This window comes from Gymnodraco acuticeps, unplaced genomic scaffold (assembly GCF_902827175.1).
Source record: "Gymnodraco acuticeps unplaced genomic scaffold, fGymAcu1.1, whole genome shotgun sequence".
Taxonomy (NCBI): Eukaryota; Metazoa; Chordata; class Actinopteri; order Perciformes; family Bathydraconidae; genus Gymnodraco; species Gymnodraco acuticeps.
The window spans coordinates 749186-764903 of NW_022990865.1; the positions used below are offsets into that span (position 1 = coordinate 749186).

Below are 15718 nucleotides of genomic sequence, written 5' to 3' on the forward strand. Positions count from 1 at the left end.
ACACATGTATCGGTACCAGTAAAGGAGGAAGGGAAGTAACCAAACATGAGACAGTTAGAGCAGGAAATAGCACCCGAGGGTGGGGAAAGAGCCATGGCTAGCTATCAAGCTAAAGTAGCTACCGTTAGCAAACCCGAAAAGAGTGTAGGCAACTGTGGAGTTACAGTCGCTATGAGAAGGAGAGTTGTGAGTGCTTAAGCTGTAGTAACGTGTGATTACAACGTCAGGTAGCTGCCCTGATCAAGAATTGTAAAAATATCGATTAAAGTGGACCTATCATGCTATATTTGAATAATATATTGTAGGGCCATACCTATATAAAACATGTCTGTGAAGTTTTTTTCTCAAAATACCAAACAGATCATGCATTTTAGCCATGCCTCATTTTGCTCTATTTGTTCTTTTCCAGCCCTGTTTTTGCAAGGGTTGATTCTGTGAGAAGCCTTCTTCGCTGCTTTTGTGGCAGACTACAGCGCCACTTACAGGCCTGGCATATGTACTACAGCGTCTCCAGCGCTTTCGAGCGGCGATGGCCGTGGGCGTGGCCCAACCCCCCATTCCCCTGATAGGTGGAGAGTTGCCCATATAGGCGGAGCTCCCTGTTTCTGACGTCAGAACAATTACAACAATTAAAACAAAGAAAGTTGATAGTAAAAAATTGTCTCGGACCTGATCAGCCTGACATAGGCAGGAGTTAAGGACAGAGGAAGGCTGCTCTTTTTCAAGGAGCTGGTTTAGCAAGAAGGCTAACTACCTGTAGCAACACCAGGGCTATATATTGCTTTCCCTGCCTCCATTTTCAAACGTCAGGATCAGACCAGTCTATGGGCCAGACCCAGCATGGATCCAGACAGATGTGAGTGACCCTAACGGTTTCAAAACAGCATCTCTTGGACAAAAAATGTAAATTAATAACTCGAATAAAACTCCAAACATCTTTAATTGTTACTTTTTTGTAAAGCTCTTTTAGTTTTAAACCTGATTTTTATAAGCTTCTTAGTTTTTGCAACGGTCTGTAAATATACAAGTTAAAAAATATATGAGGTTATCATGAGCTTGTTAACATCGCAATTTATCAGCGGATGTTTGCAGAAACTGTTTGTAAACAGCTTGTTTCCTGACGGACACACACAGCATTGAGTCCGGTCAGGTAGGGCAGCACGTGAAGTCAGGATCGATGCAGACTCGCTGTTTGAGGGCTTGATAACCCACTCCCCTTCCACACTCGTTGGTTTGGAATAGCACTTAATGTGGCGGACCCTCCGTGCGAACGCCAAAACGGAGGGGTAGTGTGTAGGGGTAGTGTGTAGGGGTAGGGTGTAGGGCGTGGTTTGGGATTGGGCCTTGAGTCTTCATCAGGTCTTCACCATGAGCCTGAGTCTTCATCATTAGCCTGAGTCTTCATCATGTCTTAACCATATTTACATAATGATGTGACCGTCTATGTTTCCTGTAGATATTTAATCGCTCTTTTAACTGCAGTTAGTGTACAGTTTTATTATTATGCTGCTGTGTTTATTGTATTTTTGTAACTCTGGCACAACAATTTCCTTCAGGATAAATATCCTATCTTATCTTATGAGTCTTCATCATGTCTTCACCATGAGTCTGAGCATGGAAATAAAGTTTGCAGGATTTAAGGGGATACGTTATCAGAATTGTAAAATATCAATTTTTTGCATTGTTTTAAAATAATCTGAAAACAATTATTATATTTGTTTGTTCATATCTACAGTGGCTCTGAAAGGACAAACCAAACAAACCCAAAAATTGTTGTTTTTACATTACCTGAAGTCCACCATAGGTTCTCAGACACCCTTAGAAGGGTGGGGTGAGAGGAGGGTATTACGTTGGTTTAAATCTGCAACCTCACAGCTAGATGCCACTTAAATCTACACACTTATCCATAAGTCTGGACTTCCCTCCCCGGCCACGTCCGATCTGCCAACACTCCAGTATTCAAAAAATCCCTCAAAACTCAACTCTTCACTCTTTCATGCTTTGAGCACCAGGAAAAGCACAACAATAACATGCATTATTATTATTATAGAAGTTTTGTCCGCAAAGCAGGTGAAAAACAAATGTGATGTTAAGAATGACAAAAAACAGTAAGCGGTAGCATGTAAAATCTTCACTCTTTTAAATCACATCATCAAACCAAGTCAAAATCACATTTTGTTCTTGGCAACATGCAAACAACATATGGATTGGCTATTTCTTAAATCTGCTGTTAAGTTTACAGTGAAATTAGCTCCTCCCATCAGTTATTTTCACACTAGTTGAAAAGTAAAGATAATGTTTTAAATAAAGAGACTCCTCATATAGATGTTTTTTTCCTAGCAGATCTTAAATGAAACATTGTCTATTGTCTGATACCTGAAAGATCCAGAGAAAGTGAGCAAATGTTTCCACCAGCCAGCAACGGAAACAATCAACGAGCTAGTCAGCTGAAATAACTATGGAACTTTGAAATGTTTCATAATCAAAACTAGTTTTTAGCTTATTAACAACCAGCAACAACAGATTAAAAACAAAGAAACATAATCATAAACATTAAAAAAACAGTCACTGTCTTTTACCAACCACAGCAGAGCAAGATATTCCAGTTATCAGATCATAAAGCAATGAGAGTAACCATGACAAGTTACTATAAAACTTTTATTTGTAACCGTTTTTAATTTTAAAGTCATGGTCATTTACCTGTGTTAACACACAACAGGATTGTAGTAGAACAAATAAATAGATTACTGTTACGTCCCAACTAGGGGAAGAGGAAAGCAACATACACCAGTTGGAATTGGTAATAATTATAAATAGTTTTAATGTATAACAGGTAGAACAAAATGGATGGCACGCAGCCTGAACAAACAAAAGGGCCAAAAGGGCGTGAGTTTCAACGGGCAACCAACAAAGGAAGGACTCTAATAACGGAGCCTACTTACATACAAAGAAATAGGTACTAACGAACTAAATAGCAACAAAACAACCCTCACTATAAAAGTGGTACAGACTAACAAAAGGAGACCGTAAGAAAACACAGCTAAGGTAGAGGAACTAATCTAGGCACATCTAATCACAACAATACTGATAAACACGGACCACACGAGTTAACCACGGTTAACAGATTTGTACACAATTGAGAGCAACTAGCGAGAGGCATCTGTTCACACAGCAGAGCCTCCCGACTGATCATTGTCGACCGGCTTTGTAGTCGTCTCCGGAAGGTGTGCGCTGGAGGTGCGCTGGGATTGGAGCGCGTCGGGCCCGTCAGCTCCAATCACAGTCTTCGGGGGCGGACCAAGAGATGGGTAGCCAATGACAGCAGGGCAACTGCACAGCTCATTTACAAAAACACATTCAAAACAGAATTAACAGGCCCGGGGAGACGGCAGCCGTAACAATTACAGTGATCGAATTACAGAGCAAACTGCAGCTTGGCAGTCGCTCAGTCAGTAGGGGCTTGGACTGGGAGCCGTAGGGTCGCCGGTTCAAGTCCTCGAACAAACTTAAAATATGGAGTGTGGACTGGTACTTGGAGAGGTCCCAGTTCACCTCGTGGTGCCCTTGAGCAAGGCACTGAACAAATGATCTGTTCGCACACAGTCTCGTAAGGTAGTCATCCCTCCTGTCTCCTCGTTCTCCTCCCCTTTGGCTGGAGGGTTGACCATTTTTTACAGGGCTACATACATCCTAATTTACATCAATCCATCCTGTGGGCTTGGCCCTCTGCTTGCTTTGACCAGCACTGCAAACTAATGGCATAAAATATTATTATTTTGACACTTAGCAGCTGGAGTCCTTATGCCAAGATCTCCCCCACATACTCCAGACTTGCTGGGGGTCGAGCCAACAGCGATCTGGCAGCCATTAGTGACATGACTCATAACTTTCTGTTTAAGCTGTGCAACCTGCTCCCGCAGCATGGCAGCGGTTGAGGCCAGGTCCGAGTTCTGGTTTTTCAGACCACGCACTTTTTCCTCAAGCCGCATTATCCGCTCCAGCTTCCGCTTGCGGCATTTTGACGCGGCAATACGATTGCAGAGCTTCTTGCGTTCTGCTTTGATGCACTCCTCTGTCTCCAGGTTGATTGGGGGGAGGGAGGGTGAGGAAGCAGGGTCGGCAGGTGGATGAGAAACCTCAGGCACGATCTGAGGTGCGTCAAGGCCTTGGGCGTGAAGTTGAGGGGCTTCATTGCCAATGTGGCCTGAGCTGCTGTACGCCATCTGTCCGCCAGGGTATGTCATCTGGCCCAGGTTGTAGCTGCTGAGGTTGGTGTAGACAGGGAGGTCTCCGCCAGACATTGGGTTCCTCTGGTAGGACGCCTGTAGGGAGACAGTGGAAGATGAGGACGGGGACATTGGGCCGCATCCCACCAACTGGTTCTGCTTGTGAAGGTCAGCGAGCGCTTTGACAAAGCCATCGGCAAATCCTTCTTGCTCGTTGGTGGCCTGGTTACGGTAGATGAAGGGATTGGTAGAGTTTGAAACTGGGCTGGTGGTAACCAGTGCCTTGTTGGAATGTATGATCAGATGCTCCAGGTCAGAGGACGCCATCTTCAGCAGGTTGATTTCCACCAAGGGCGTCCCTGCTGTCATCAGGGAGCTGTTGCCGGCAAGTCCCAGGTTATGTTGATTTCCACCCCCTGTTGCTTCACTGCTGGGAAAGTGATGACTGCCCATCATTGATGTGGCCTTCTTACTGATCAGCATCTTGTTTCCAGAGTAACGCTCGTGTTCTGCAATGTGGCTGAATAGGCGAGTCGTCGTGGTAAAAAGGAGTCTCCATGTTGGCCTTCATTGATGAAGACAATCTTCATAATCAGATTAACCTATATCATAGGGGATTGAAACATTCTGCTGATGTCGGCGGCTTCAGTATGAACAGCAGAAGAAGAGGGGGCGAGTGCCTGAAGGAAAGACAAAGAGGTTTGTGAGTGGAAGAAGACTGAAAGATTACTACGAAGTAATCTTGGGGGTAATCTTTTGAATAGAATAGAATTCCTTTGTTGTCAGGTACAACGAAATTTAAAAAAGCAATCCTCGCAGCGCATTTCCACATAAAACGAATAAATATATATCTATATAAACATATACACACATAAACATATGCTCACACATCCATACCAACATGCATACATGCCCGCACATAATTTAAATACAGTTTACAATATAAATGGGGTCAAAAACTGGGTTTAAGTATTTTAACATGTAATGTTCATGATTAAATTAGCACCAATCAAATCCTCAGTTTAATACATGACAAGTGCGTTGACCAACTGCTGCGGTGGAAGAGGTATTAAGATGTTATAATTACTTGATCTACTTAAGTACAGTACAGAAGAGCATAGGGAGAGGAGGGGTGGGACCAGGTTCATTCTAATGAAAGTTGCATCACATCTCTGCACATTTAATTGAATGCGAAAATGGATCTGAATGTAACTATCCGTCCATTTTACAACTTTTAGGACCTCATGATTTAAATAAGGGAAATTCAAATTTTCCTCTTGGTATTTCATTTAGGTAAAAAAAAAAATCGACAAATGCATGTTATTAACGACCCAATTTAATGTCCTGCATTCGAATGCTCACTAAAGTATGTAAGTACGACTAAGAAAATGAAGTTTTAGTATAAAAGTAAAAGTACTAACTAAATAGTGAAATTACTCCTTTAGTTATACAATTGCCAGTAGATTTACCAGTAAAATACCTGTTTATTGAATTGTGAGCACAATTCATAATGTACTGTTGATGAATATTAAGAGGTGTGTGCTAAATCATATCCATCAGGTAAGAGACGGTGAGGGCTGCTAATTTATTCCGGGAAATTACTCTGACCTACTAATTGACCTAACCGAAGTTATTGAGTCTATGTAAGTTTACTGCCTGGCTCAGATCCACCAACGTCAGCAAGATCTCACCTCTATTAACTCCCTGAAGAACCTGGTTCAATTAACTGCTGTTTCAATTCAGACAACTCTTTAAATCTGTTGAAGCGATCCCGAAGGATTTTGATATCAGTAAATGAGGTGTGGCCCTACCTAAGTGTGAGTGTGGCAGGGTGCAATCTTACCTTTGAAGCAGGAGAGGAGAGCGCAGATGTATTTTAAGTTGTCCCAATCCAAAAGGTGGGATCAGTTTATTTGAAGAAAAATAGGTCCAAACTAATACAGGGTTTTTACCTTCTCTCTTTACAACATTATAATCATACTAAACCTATCATGCTGTGATCATGTTCTAATATGAAACTTTAATTCACAGTTTTACATTTATTTCCATAATTTGTAACTTCAACTGCCCAATAAAGTCTTCCGACAAAATCCAAAAATAATTTCCTTGTGGTGGCGAAGGTTCTCTAATTAGTTCTAAAATCCCGACACATTTTAGAATGGTAGGTTTAAGAATCCCAACACATTTAAGAATGGTAGGTTTAAAAATCCCAACACATTTAAGAATGGTAGGTTTAAAAATCCCAACACATTTAGGAATGGTAGGTTTAAAAAATCCCGTTCATCTAAACCATTCCCTCAGCATTCAATACACAGAGATTTAAGCAATAGTTACCAAGTTAGAGAGAACCTTACCGAGAACAAAAACCCAGCTCTGAGGGCCAGAGCTTACCGGGAGAGAGTATACCAGGGGAACCCCCCCCGCCCAGAGATGGGGACTCGAGTTTGTGACTTGGACTCGAGTCGCACTTAAGTCGCACACACAGAGACTTCAGACTTGACTTGGACTCCTGCTCAAAAGACTTCGGACTCGACTTGGACTCGTGTTTTGGGACTCGTGAACAATCATTGTGTTTTCTGTTTTTGGCGTATTAAAGGTGGGGTAGGTAAGTTTGAGAAACCGGCTCGATATCGCTAGAATTTGAAAATACACAACCGGAGAAAATCTGCCACTTCCTCACAGAGCCCCTCCTCCAACACACACGAACGCGCACATGACCAATGAGGGCACGAGATAAGTTTGTGCCCCGATGGGAGGCTGACAGGCAGGTAGGCCATCCAGTTATTTTAGCCGGGCCGGCTATCGGGATGTTAAGAGCATTCCATGGAATATAACAAAAAGTGTATCTCGAGCCGGTTTCTCAAACTTACCTACCCCACCTTTAACATTAACATCATGGTAACACCATGGCGACCGGCGGCACACCTGCAGCTGTACCGCTTGTAATTAGGTTCAACTATAAAAACTTCTAACAAAACGCCGGCGGCACCAACAAAAGGAGCGCACACTGCAAAGTCTGCAATATTAAAATCAAGGATGCTGGTGCAACAACGTCAAATTTCATCAGGCACTTGAAAACTCACCCGGAGAGGTCAGTCACATTAACGCATATGGACGGTTAGCAAACATGTTTAGCTCAGCATCAGCTATGTAATGTTAACTTAGCTTGCTACTAGCTTTGTAACTGAATATTTTAAAAGATGAGTGAATGTTTGCTTGTCACACTTGTTTGCGTTGAGTGGCATTGACATCCAACTCTTGACATGACATAAAAAAGGTCGGTAACGTTAATCATTACGTTCCGCTGCCACCATCTACTGGCTAACGTTAAACGTAGAAAAATACATAGTTACATACATAAATACATCTGTCGGTTTATAGGCAGGTTACAGGTTTATTGTTGACCACGTAACGTTAATGTTACAGGTTTATCAGGTTACCATTACACTGGGTTTGAGTGAGAGGATAGAGGAATATGTTTATTTATAGTAGACTTAAAAGATGTCATTAGAGACCCAGTGTAATTAAACAATACGGTTGCAGAGGTCAAATTTTAACATTTTTGTCCACTGGCCAAATGGCTAGCCTAGTGAATGTTGAAATGTTACTAGCCACTCATTGCCATTGTTATTTTTGGCTGGTGCGTGCAACATACAGTACCAGCCACTTGCATGATTAACCAGCATTTGGCTGGTAAATGGTGTTAATGGTAGATATCTCTTTTGGAACAGGTCATGTTTTAATATCACCAGTTCAGTATATTTCAGATACAGTAAATGCTTTGAATTTCTTAGATATAGCTGTGCAGTATTCTTAACAGACTGGATAGCAGCAGACAATAGAAGGCTTATTACAACCAGAAGAGACATGAGACTTTTATTTTTTAGAGACTTGAGACTTGACTTGGACTCGTGACCAAAGACTTGAGACTTGATCAAGTCTCACCCCACAAAAACTTGAGACTTGACTTGGACTCGTGACCAAAGACTTGAGACTTGACTTGGACTTGCAAAAAAAGACTTGTGAACATCTCTGGCCCCCCCCCCCTCCCTCTCTCTCTGAGCTTGCTCCCTCTCCGCCAGTGTCTTTATGCTAAAAAAACAGGATAGAAAACCTAAAGACACCTCCTCCATACCCATATTTGTGGAAACTGGGCATGGCCTCTGATGTACATGACCAGACATATTCTATGGCTATGTCATAAGACACACCTTCCCAGGCTTATGTAACAAAAGTTCATGACCTCGGACTCCCTTAAGATAGGTTGAGGGAAAGGGGTAGCAAGTAAGAAGTATGCGCCACATCTATACCATGAGACATGGACCCTCAAGATATGCTGCTTCAGAGCTCCAAGTGTTGGAGGGAGCTTGTCACTCTCTGCCCTGTGTTTGCAGAAGAGATGCCATCGTAGTTCAGGGATTGTCTTTATGTTGATACCCTTGAGTGAGTAGGCTGCACATACAAAGGAAGCCAGTGTGGACAGCATTCCTTCCGCCACTTCTGCTTCATCCAAAAGCATCTAAAGAGCATTGATAATATTGACCAGGAGAGGACTCTCCTCCAGCTTGTTGTGGAACAAACAGCTCCTTATGTCCGTTAGTGCAGCTAGCTAACCAGATGCTAACAACATGGTCCTCTCTCTCTCTCTCTCTCTCTCTCTCTCTCTCTCTCTCTCTCTCTCTCTCTCTCTCTCTCTCTCTCTCTCTCTCTCTCTCTCTCTCTCTCTCTCTCTCTCTCTCTCTCTCTCTCTCTCTCTCTCTCTCTCTCTCTCTCTCTACCACACTAAATGCGCTATTTCCACACAAACACACACAGAGCCGAGTTTGAATGACACAAGCACACTTTTATTTCCATGCAACTCTCTGATTGGTCTGGTGGCTTGCCTCTGTTGCATTCACTGAACACGGGTCTGTTTAAAATGAATCGAAGCATCAGACTAAAAAAGCTTTTGAAAATAACCGAATATTTCGATTATGGTCAAAATATGATATTTGTAAATCTGACTCTGAAAGAGTCAGTGTCTCACCAGCCATGAACCTCACTGCACGTCACTGTTGTGGGGACCTACATCTCTTTACATAGTCACGTGTGGGGACTCGCCTCCCTTATGGGAACAAAATGGAGGTCCCCATGAGGGAAATCATTCATTTTAGGGTGAAGACTTGGTTAGGTTTAGGATTAGGGTAAGGTTAAAGGTAAAGGTTAGGGTTAGGCATGTGTTGGTTATGGTTAAGGTTAGGATAAGTCTCCAGGAAATGCATGTAAGTCAATGTAATGTCCCCTGAAGTGATGTATACATGGTATGTGTGTATGTATGTGTGTGAGAGAGAGTCTCTATAATCAACTCCTCACAGCTCCTCATATCTGTTCAGAAACTAGACAAAAGTTAAACATGTACAAACCACAGACTGTTTGTGTCATGGCGAATACAGTCGCTGCTTTAATTCTGTCTTTAGGACGTTGTTGTGAGTTTGGACGGAGCAGATACAGGTTAGGTTAGTTTAGCTGATCGAATGGAGATCGCTCCATTCAGAGAACACGTTTTTCACCTGCCGTCTTGTCTGCACACTTGTCAAAGCATGGTTTTTACTAACCGTTATCAGTATAACCGCCCTCTCTCCAGCACGTCCTGTTTGAATGACAGGAGTAAACACAGCTGACAGCCCCGCTGAAACTCCAGCGGTTAGAGCGATGAGAATATTCGCATCGTGTCCGTTGTGAACGCAGCATAATGCAGTTCAGAAACCACTGTTCTGACGCCTTTAAAGCAACTTCGAGATTTTAACAGTATCAGGGGTACACAGGCCATGGTGGCCGTAGGACGTACAATTATTTTCGGGGCTTTACGGCCAGACCGAGGGGCAATGACGGCATGGCCGTCTACCCTGGTCTGTCCATAGCCCTTATGTGCCTTTTATCTATTCTTATGTATGAATTGTATCTATTCTTATGTGTGCCTTTCATCTATTATTGTAATATTATATTTTATTATCATGTTATGTGGCTGTGAAGCACTTCGGTAAACCCTCTGTTTTTAATATGTGCTATATAAATAAAGTGGATTGGATTGGGTCACTTCCGCGTACCACGGCGCCGAGCGGCAACCTGGGGCAACCAGGATGACTGACAATCGTTCTCGTCTCACCCTCTCCAGGAGGGGGACAATGAGATGCAGCGGTGGAAAGGCGTAGAGCAGCTCGGTGGTAGTTGAAAATGTTCAAACTCCACCCAACCCAACCACAGAAAAGTGTCAGAGTGATGGCCAAGGCAAACTGTGGGATCCACCTGTTGATGTGAATCACCTGACAAGTGAACAACAAACATTCATTAAACAAATGCTCAGGGAGTAGTCAGGTGCGTTTTCTATACACAAAGATGAGGTAGGCTACATAAAGAACCTAAATATGGACATTAAGTTATCTGATGATGTTCCAGTAGCGAAAACGTATAACGCCATACCCCGACCATTGTATGAGGAAGTAAAGAACCACATTCAGGACTTGCTGCAAAAAGGCTTCATCCGTAAATAAACCTCACCATATGCTTCCTTTGTGGTTTGTGTGAGAAAAAAGGATGGAAGTCTAAGACTGTGTATTGATTACAGGGGGCTGAATAAAAAGACAACGCCAGATAGGCACCCCATACCGCGCATACAGGAGATACTTGATGGACTCGGTGGAAACGAGTGGTTCAACGTACTGGACCAAGGCAAAGCTTACCACCAAGGTAGCATCAGTGAAGACTCAAAGAAGTACACTGCTTTTACAACTCCATGGGGACTGTATGAATGGAATATAATTCCATTTGGTCTCACAAATGCACCTGCAGCCTTCAAGCGCAGTATGGAAGAGAGCCTAGAAGGTCTCAAGAGACAAAATATGCATTCAGACAACGTCCGTTAAAAAAATTATAACACATAATGAGACGTTCTGCAGTCAGGAGGAGGTTTCACAGACTACAGGTGGCTCTGACTTTTATGTATAGTTGACGGTGTATTTTTACTGTTACGACACTGTTCAACACTTCATTCTGCCTCACTCTTTAACTAAACAACCGCGGATGTCTTCAAAATCTTTAGCGAAAGAGTCTTTCGCTAAAGATTTTGAAGACATCCGCGTTCTTGTGACGCGTAAATACTATACTTCCTATGTTTTGATGCGGACTGCGTTCACACCAGCGATGAACCGCTCAAGAGTTCACTAGCAACCGGTCCGAGACCACCTCTTTTAGGCGGACCAGAGTCCGGTTGTTTAGTTCACTTCAGAGGTCTCGGACTGCGTTCACACCGACCCAAACGAAGCGCACCAAGCGGCTAAACACACCAGGGTTCGATTCAACCGGACTATACAAGGCTGGTGTGAATGCAACCTAAGTTGCTAAATTAACGTACACTGAACTGTAAAACAACTTACCACTATTTAGGAAAGGCTCTGATCAGGAGGCTTGACTAGTAGGGCAGCAAAGAGGTGGGGTCATGTACAACCATTGGTAGATGTTACACCTGAAAGAAAGATAAGGAAATAAGAGAAGACAGGAGGACAAACATCTTCTTAAGTAAAAGACCAAATCATGTCAAGCTTTAACCTGAGCCTGTTTTTTCAGTCTTTACAATGCACTGTTGGAAATTATATTCCAAAGGCTAAATTCAAACTCAATACCTTAAATAACTACATCGTTTTTCAGGGGAAACACAAACTGTAGATAACGTTAGCTGCTAAATGTTGTTAGCTAAGACAGCTAGCCTCCTAGCAAACGTAAGATTAAGTTAACATTAACGTAACGTTGTAAGAAAGCAAAACGAACCTTCGAGAACACGTTTACTCTCAGACTTGCTGAAATTGTGTAGTGTTGCTTAACACTGGAAGAACTTTTAGCGCGTTTCCCGAGCTGTCAGAGCGGTGCCTCTCAGAAGAGCAGCCGCTGGGCGGAGTCACAGAAACGCTCAACTGATTTTCACTCCTCGACCGTTAGTGCCAGTCAAAACATACCGCTTTGTTTCAACCACTGCCGTCTCGCCGTTCCCCCACGTCCCACCCTCTCTGTCAGTCTGTGTCTGTTTCAGTTTTGCCAGCAAGACTGCTGGTAGACCAGCATAAATACCAGCTTCACCAGTATAGACCAACTTAACTACCAGCTAAAACCAGCATAGACCAGCATGACATCCATGCTGGGCTATGCTGGTTTAGCTGACCAGGCTGGTCTTGAACCAGCAAGAACAGCCTGGCCAGCTTGTCCAGCCTGGTAAACCAACTAAACCAGCCTAACACCAGCTAAAACCAGCTAACACCAGCAACCATCTTAAGCTGGTCTATGCTGTTTTTTTCAGCAGGGCTAGCTGCTACAGCTAGCTACAATAGCTGATGTAGCAGTTGCTGCATACAGGTAAAAGACCAGAGGAATTGGGTGTAAAGACGTGTTCACATAGAACGTGAAGATATGTGACACACGGCTGAGTATGAGGCCGACAATAGAGCCGGTAAAGAACGACAAACAAACAAACAAAACAAAAACACTACTAAGTACAGCCGGAGATGCGGCGAACACTCTACGCCAGCGTCCGCTCTGCTATCAACAACAATGTGAGGGAGATGAAGGTAGAAACCAATTAACCCACCGGTAATAGCTTACCCCAGGTTTGAGGATCCATTTATCTTGCATATAGATGCTTCGGAAGAGGGGCTTGGAGGAGTTTTATATCAGATACAGGAAGGCAAACTAGGAGTTATAGGCTATGGCTCACGAACATTGACACCAGCAGAAGAAAACTGGAGTTTTTAGCGCTCAAGTGGGCTGTAACAGACACATTTAGAGATTATTTGTTTTATGCTCCTTTTGTTACAGTATACAGTGATAACAATCCTGTCACTTATGTCCTGAGCTAAACTGAACGCAACTGGATATCGCTAGGTGTCTGATCTGGCTGATTTCAACATAATTCTGAAATACCGCCCAGGAAAAAGCAACACAGACTTCTTGTCCCACATACCTGTGAGTATGGACTTCTGTAACAGTTGTAAATATGCAGTGGTGTTTATTTGTAAATCATTTTGTATAATCACACACATTCTGTGTTCTTCATTTATTGAATGTTCAATACCTGACATGGTCGGAGATCAGTGGGCGGAACCTCTGAAGTGTGCTCGCTGTGCTCAGAGTATTATTTTGATGGTGACTTCCCCCTTCATATTGTGTCCCTCACGTTTTATCGCCCTTTCTGTAAAGGTTCCACGTGAGAGGAGTCATTGTGAGGGAAACTGAATATAAGACTGATTTGTTATATCTGTAGTCAGTGATTAAACGGAGATCCTCTAAACCAGCTGTTTTCAAAGTGTGAGGCGCGCCTCCCCAGGTGGGCACCAGAGAGCTTCAGGGGAGGGAAACAATTAACGAGAAACAGTGAAATGTAGCTTGTGTGGTGGAACATTGGGACATCATTCACCGTGGTATATAGTGTGTGTTGCACCATGGACCTGTTAGAGAGTGTACCTTGTTGTTGTTATCATTCTAGCTTGACAGTAGCAGGTAGCAAGTTATTATTTCCTCTGTAAACCTAATGGAAAATAAAGTGTGGAGTTCCATACTAAACACGCTGCCTCCGACTCCCATTCATCGGCTCTACACTAGTTAACTTCAGCTAACTTAATGCGACCGGCAACATGGATCGATTTTTTGTGAAGTTACCTACAGTAAAGTGAGAGAGGAGACAGCGCCTGGTAGAAAAAAAAATGCATTAAGTAAAAAGGATTGCATTTATGTGTAAGAGTCATCTCGCTCCGCAATTCCACATTTTCGCATAATGTCTCGTTGAGACTGGCAAGGCCGTTTTCATACGATGTTAATTGGGCACCCATTATGAGGCGCGCCCCCGTGAGAGTGGCCGCGGTGCGTTCAGGGACCGTAGTGCCACTCGGACTGCTGCATGCACGTCACATGCAGAGGTGGTTTACCGGCCTTCGTTTAGATCTCAAAAGGCACAAACAGCGTCTGGTGACCATCCCCCCTCAGTAGAGAGCAATCTCCGAATCTGGGGGTTCCCAGAGAATCTGCGGAGGGGAGCTCCACTGGGGCGCGTGACCTTCTATATCACAGTCTTCAAAGATGCTTCAGTGACAGGATTGGGGGGGGACATAACTAGAGAGAGCTATAGGTGGTTGCTGGCCTCTGACAGAGGCTCGGCACAGCAACCTCCTGGAGCTGCAAGCGGTGATGTTGGTCCTACAGCACTTCAAACCCTTAATACAGGGCAAACATGCGCTAGTGAGGAACGACAACCGCACCACAGTGGCGTACATCAACAGGCATTGCGGAGTCCGCTCCATTGCCTTGTTGACTGCAATAGAGAACCTGTGGTTGTGGGCCTCACAGATTGTGTTGTCTCTAAGCGCCCTGCACATCCCGGGATGGGAAAACAGGGGGGCTGACCTCATGTCAAGAGGCAGACCCCTGCCAGACGAGTGGAAGCCTCACCCGGAGGTGTTGAAGCAGGTCTGGACTCAGTTTGGAAGGGCAGAGGTGGACCTGTTCGCCAATCGGTGCAACAGCCACTGTGCCCTGTGGTTCTCCCTGGCCCGGTGGGACAATCCGCCCTTGGGGGTAGGCGCATTTGCACACGAGCATGGCCAAGAAAGCTGCTTTACGCCTTTCCACCGCTGCACCTCATCCCCCCCTCCTGGAGAGGGTGAGGCGGGAACATCTACCAGTCATCCTAGTGGCGCCAGGTCGCCGCCTGGCGCCGTGGTACGCGGAGATAACACAAATGATGGTGGGCGCTGTCTCAGGAAGCAGGGGCAATAGGGGCGTTACCCACTCTGGGCCAACCTCTCCAGGCTTGGCTCCTGAGAGGGACAGGCTGAGACAGGTGGGGCTATCTGACAACGTTATTCAGACTATCCAAGCAGCAGGAGCAGAATCCACCACAGCCTGTTACAGGCCAAAGTGGGCGGGAATGCGGCGATGGTGTGAATAAAGGAGTCTAGAACCGCTATCGTGTACGTTGGGCTCTATTAATGGCAGTTTGTGATTTTGACACTATTTCTGTGAAAAAAATGCCATTTTGAACATTTGACAGATGTATGCTTAATTCTCTCAAAAAGTTACTGAAAGATACATTTTTGTGGATAAAAGCTGAACACTAGATAATGAAGTACTTCGTTTTTGTAGATGTCGTTAAGAATGTGACTCTTAATGGCAGTTTGTGATTTTGAGGCTATTTCAGGGAAACAATGCCGTTTTGAACATTTGACTGATTAATGCTTAATTCTCTCAGAAAGTTACTGAAGGATACATTTTTGTGTATAAAAGATGAAAACTAGAAAATTAAGTACTTTATGTTAGTAGATTTCGTTAATAATGTGACTCTTAATGGTACTTTGTGATGTTGATGCTATTTCAGTAAAACAATGCCGTTTTGAACATTTGACACATTAATGCTTAATTTTCTCAAAAGGTTACTGAAATATACACTTTTGTGTATAAAAGCTGAAATTAGAAAA

At 43.7% G+C, this 15718-nt stretch overlaps 1 protein-coding gene across 1 annotated transcript; it reads right to left on the minus strand.

Annotated features, from left to right (window-relative positions):
* Positions 1–3164: 3164 nt before the first annotated feature.
* Positions 3165–4797, minus strand: june (JunE proto-oncogene, AP-1 transcription factor subunit). The gene is given in 3 exon segments (XM_034233260.1): positions 3165–3330; positions 3784–4752; positions 4754–4797. Coding segments are annotated over 3 exon segments (1179 nt in total).
* Positions 4798–15718: the final 10921 nt, after the last annotated feature.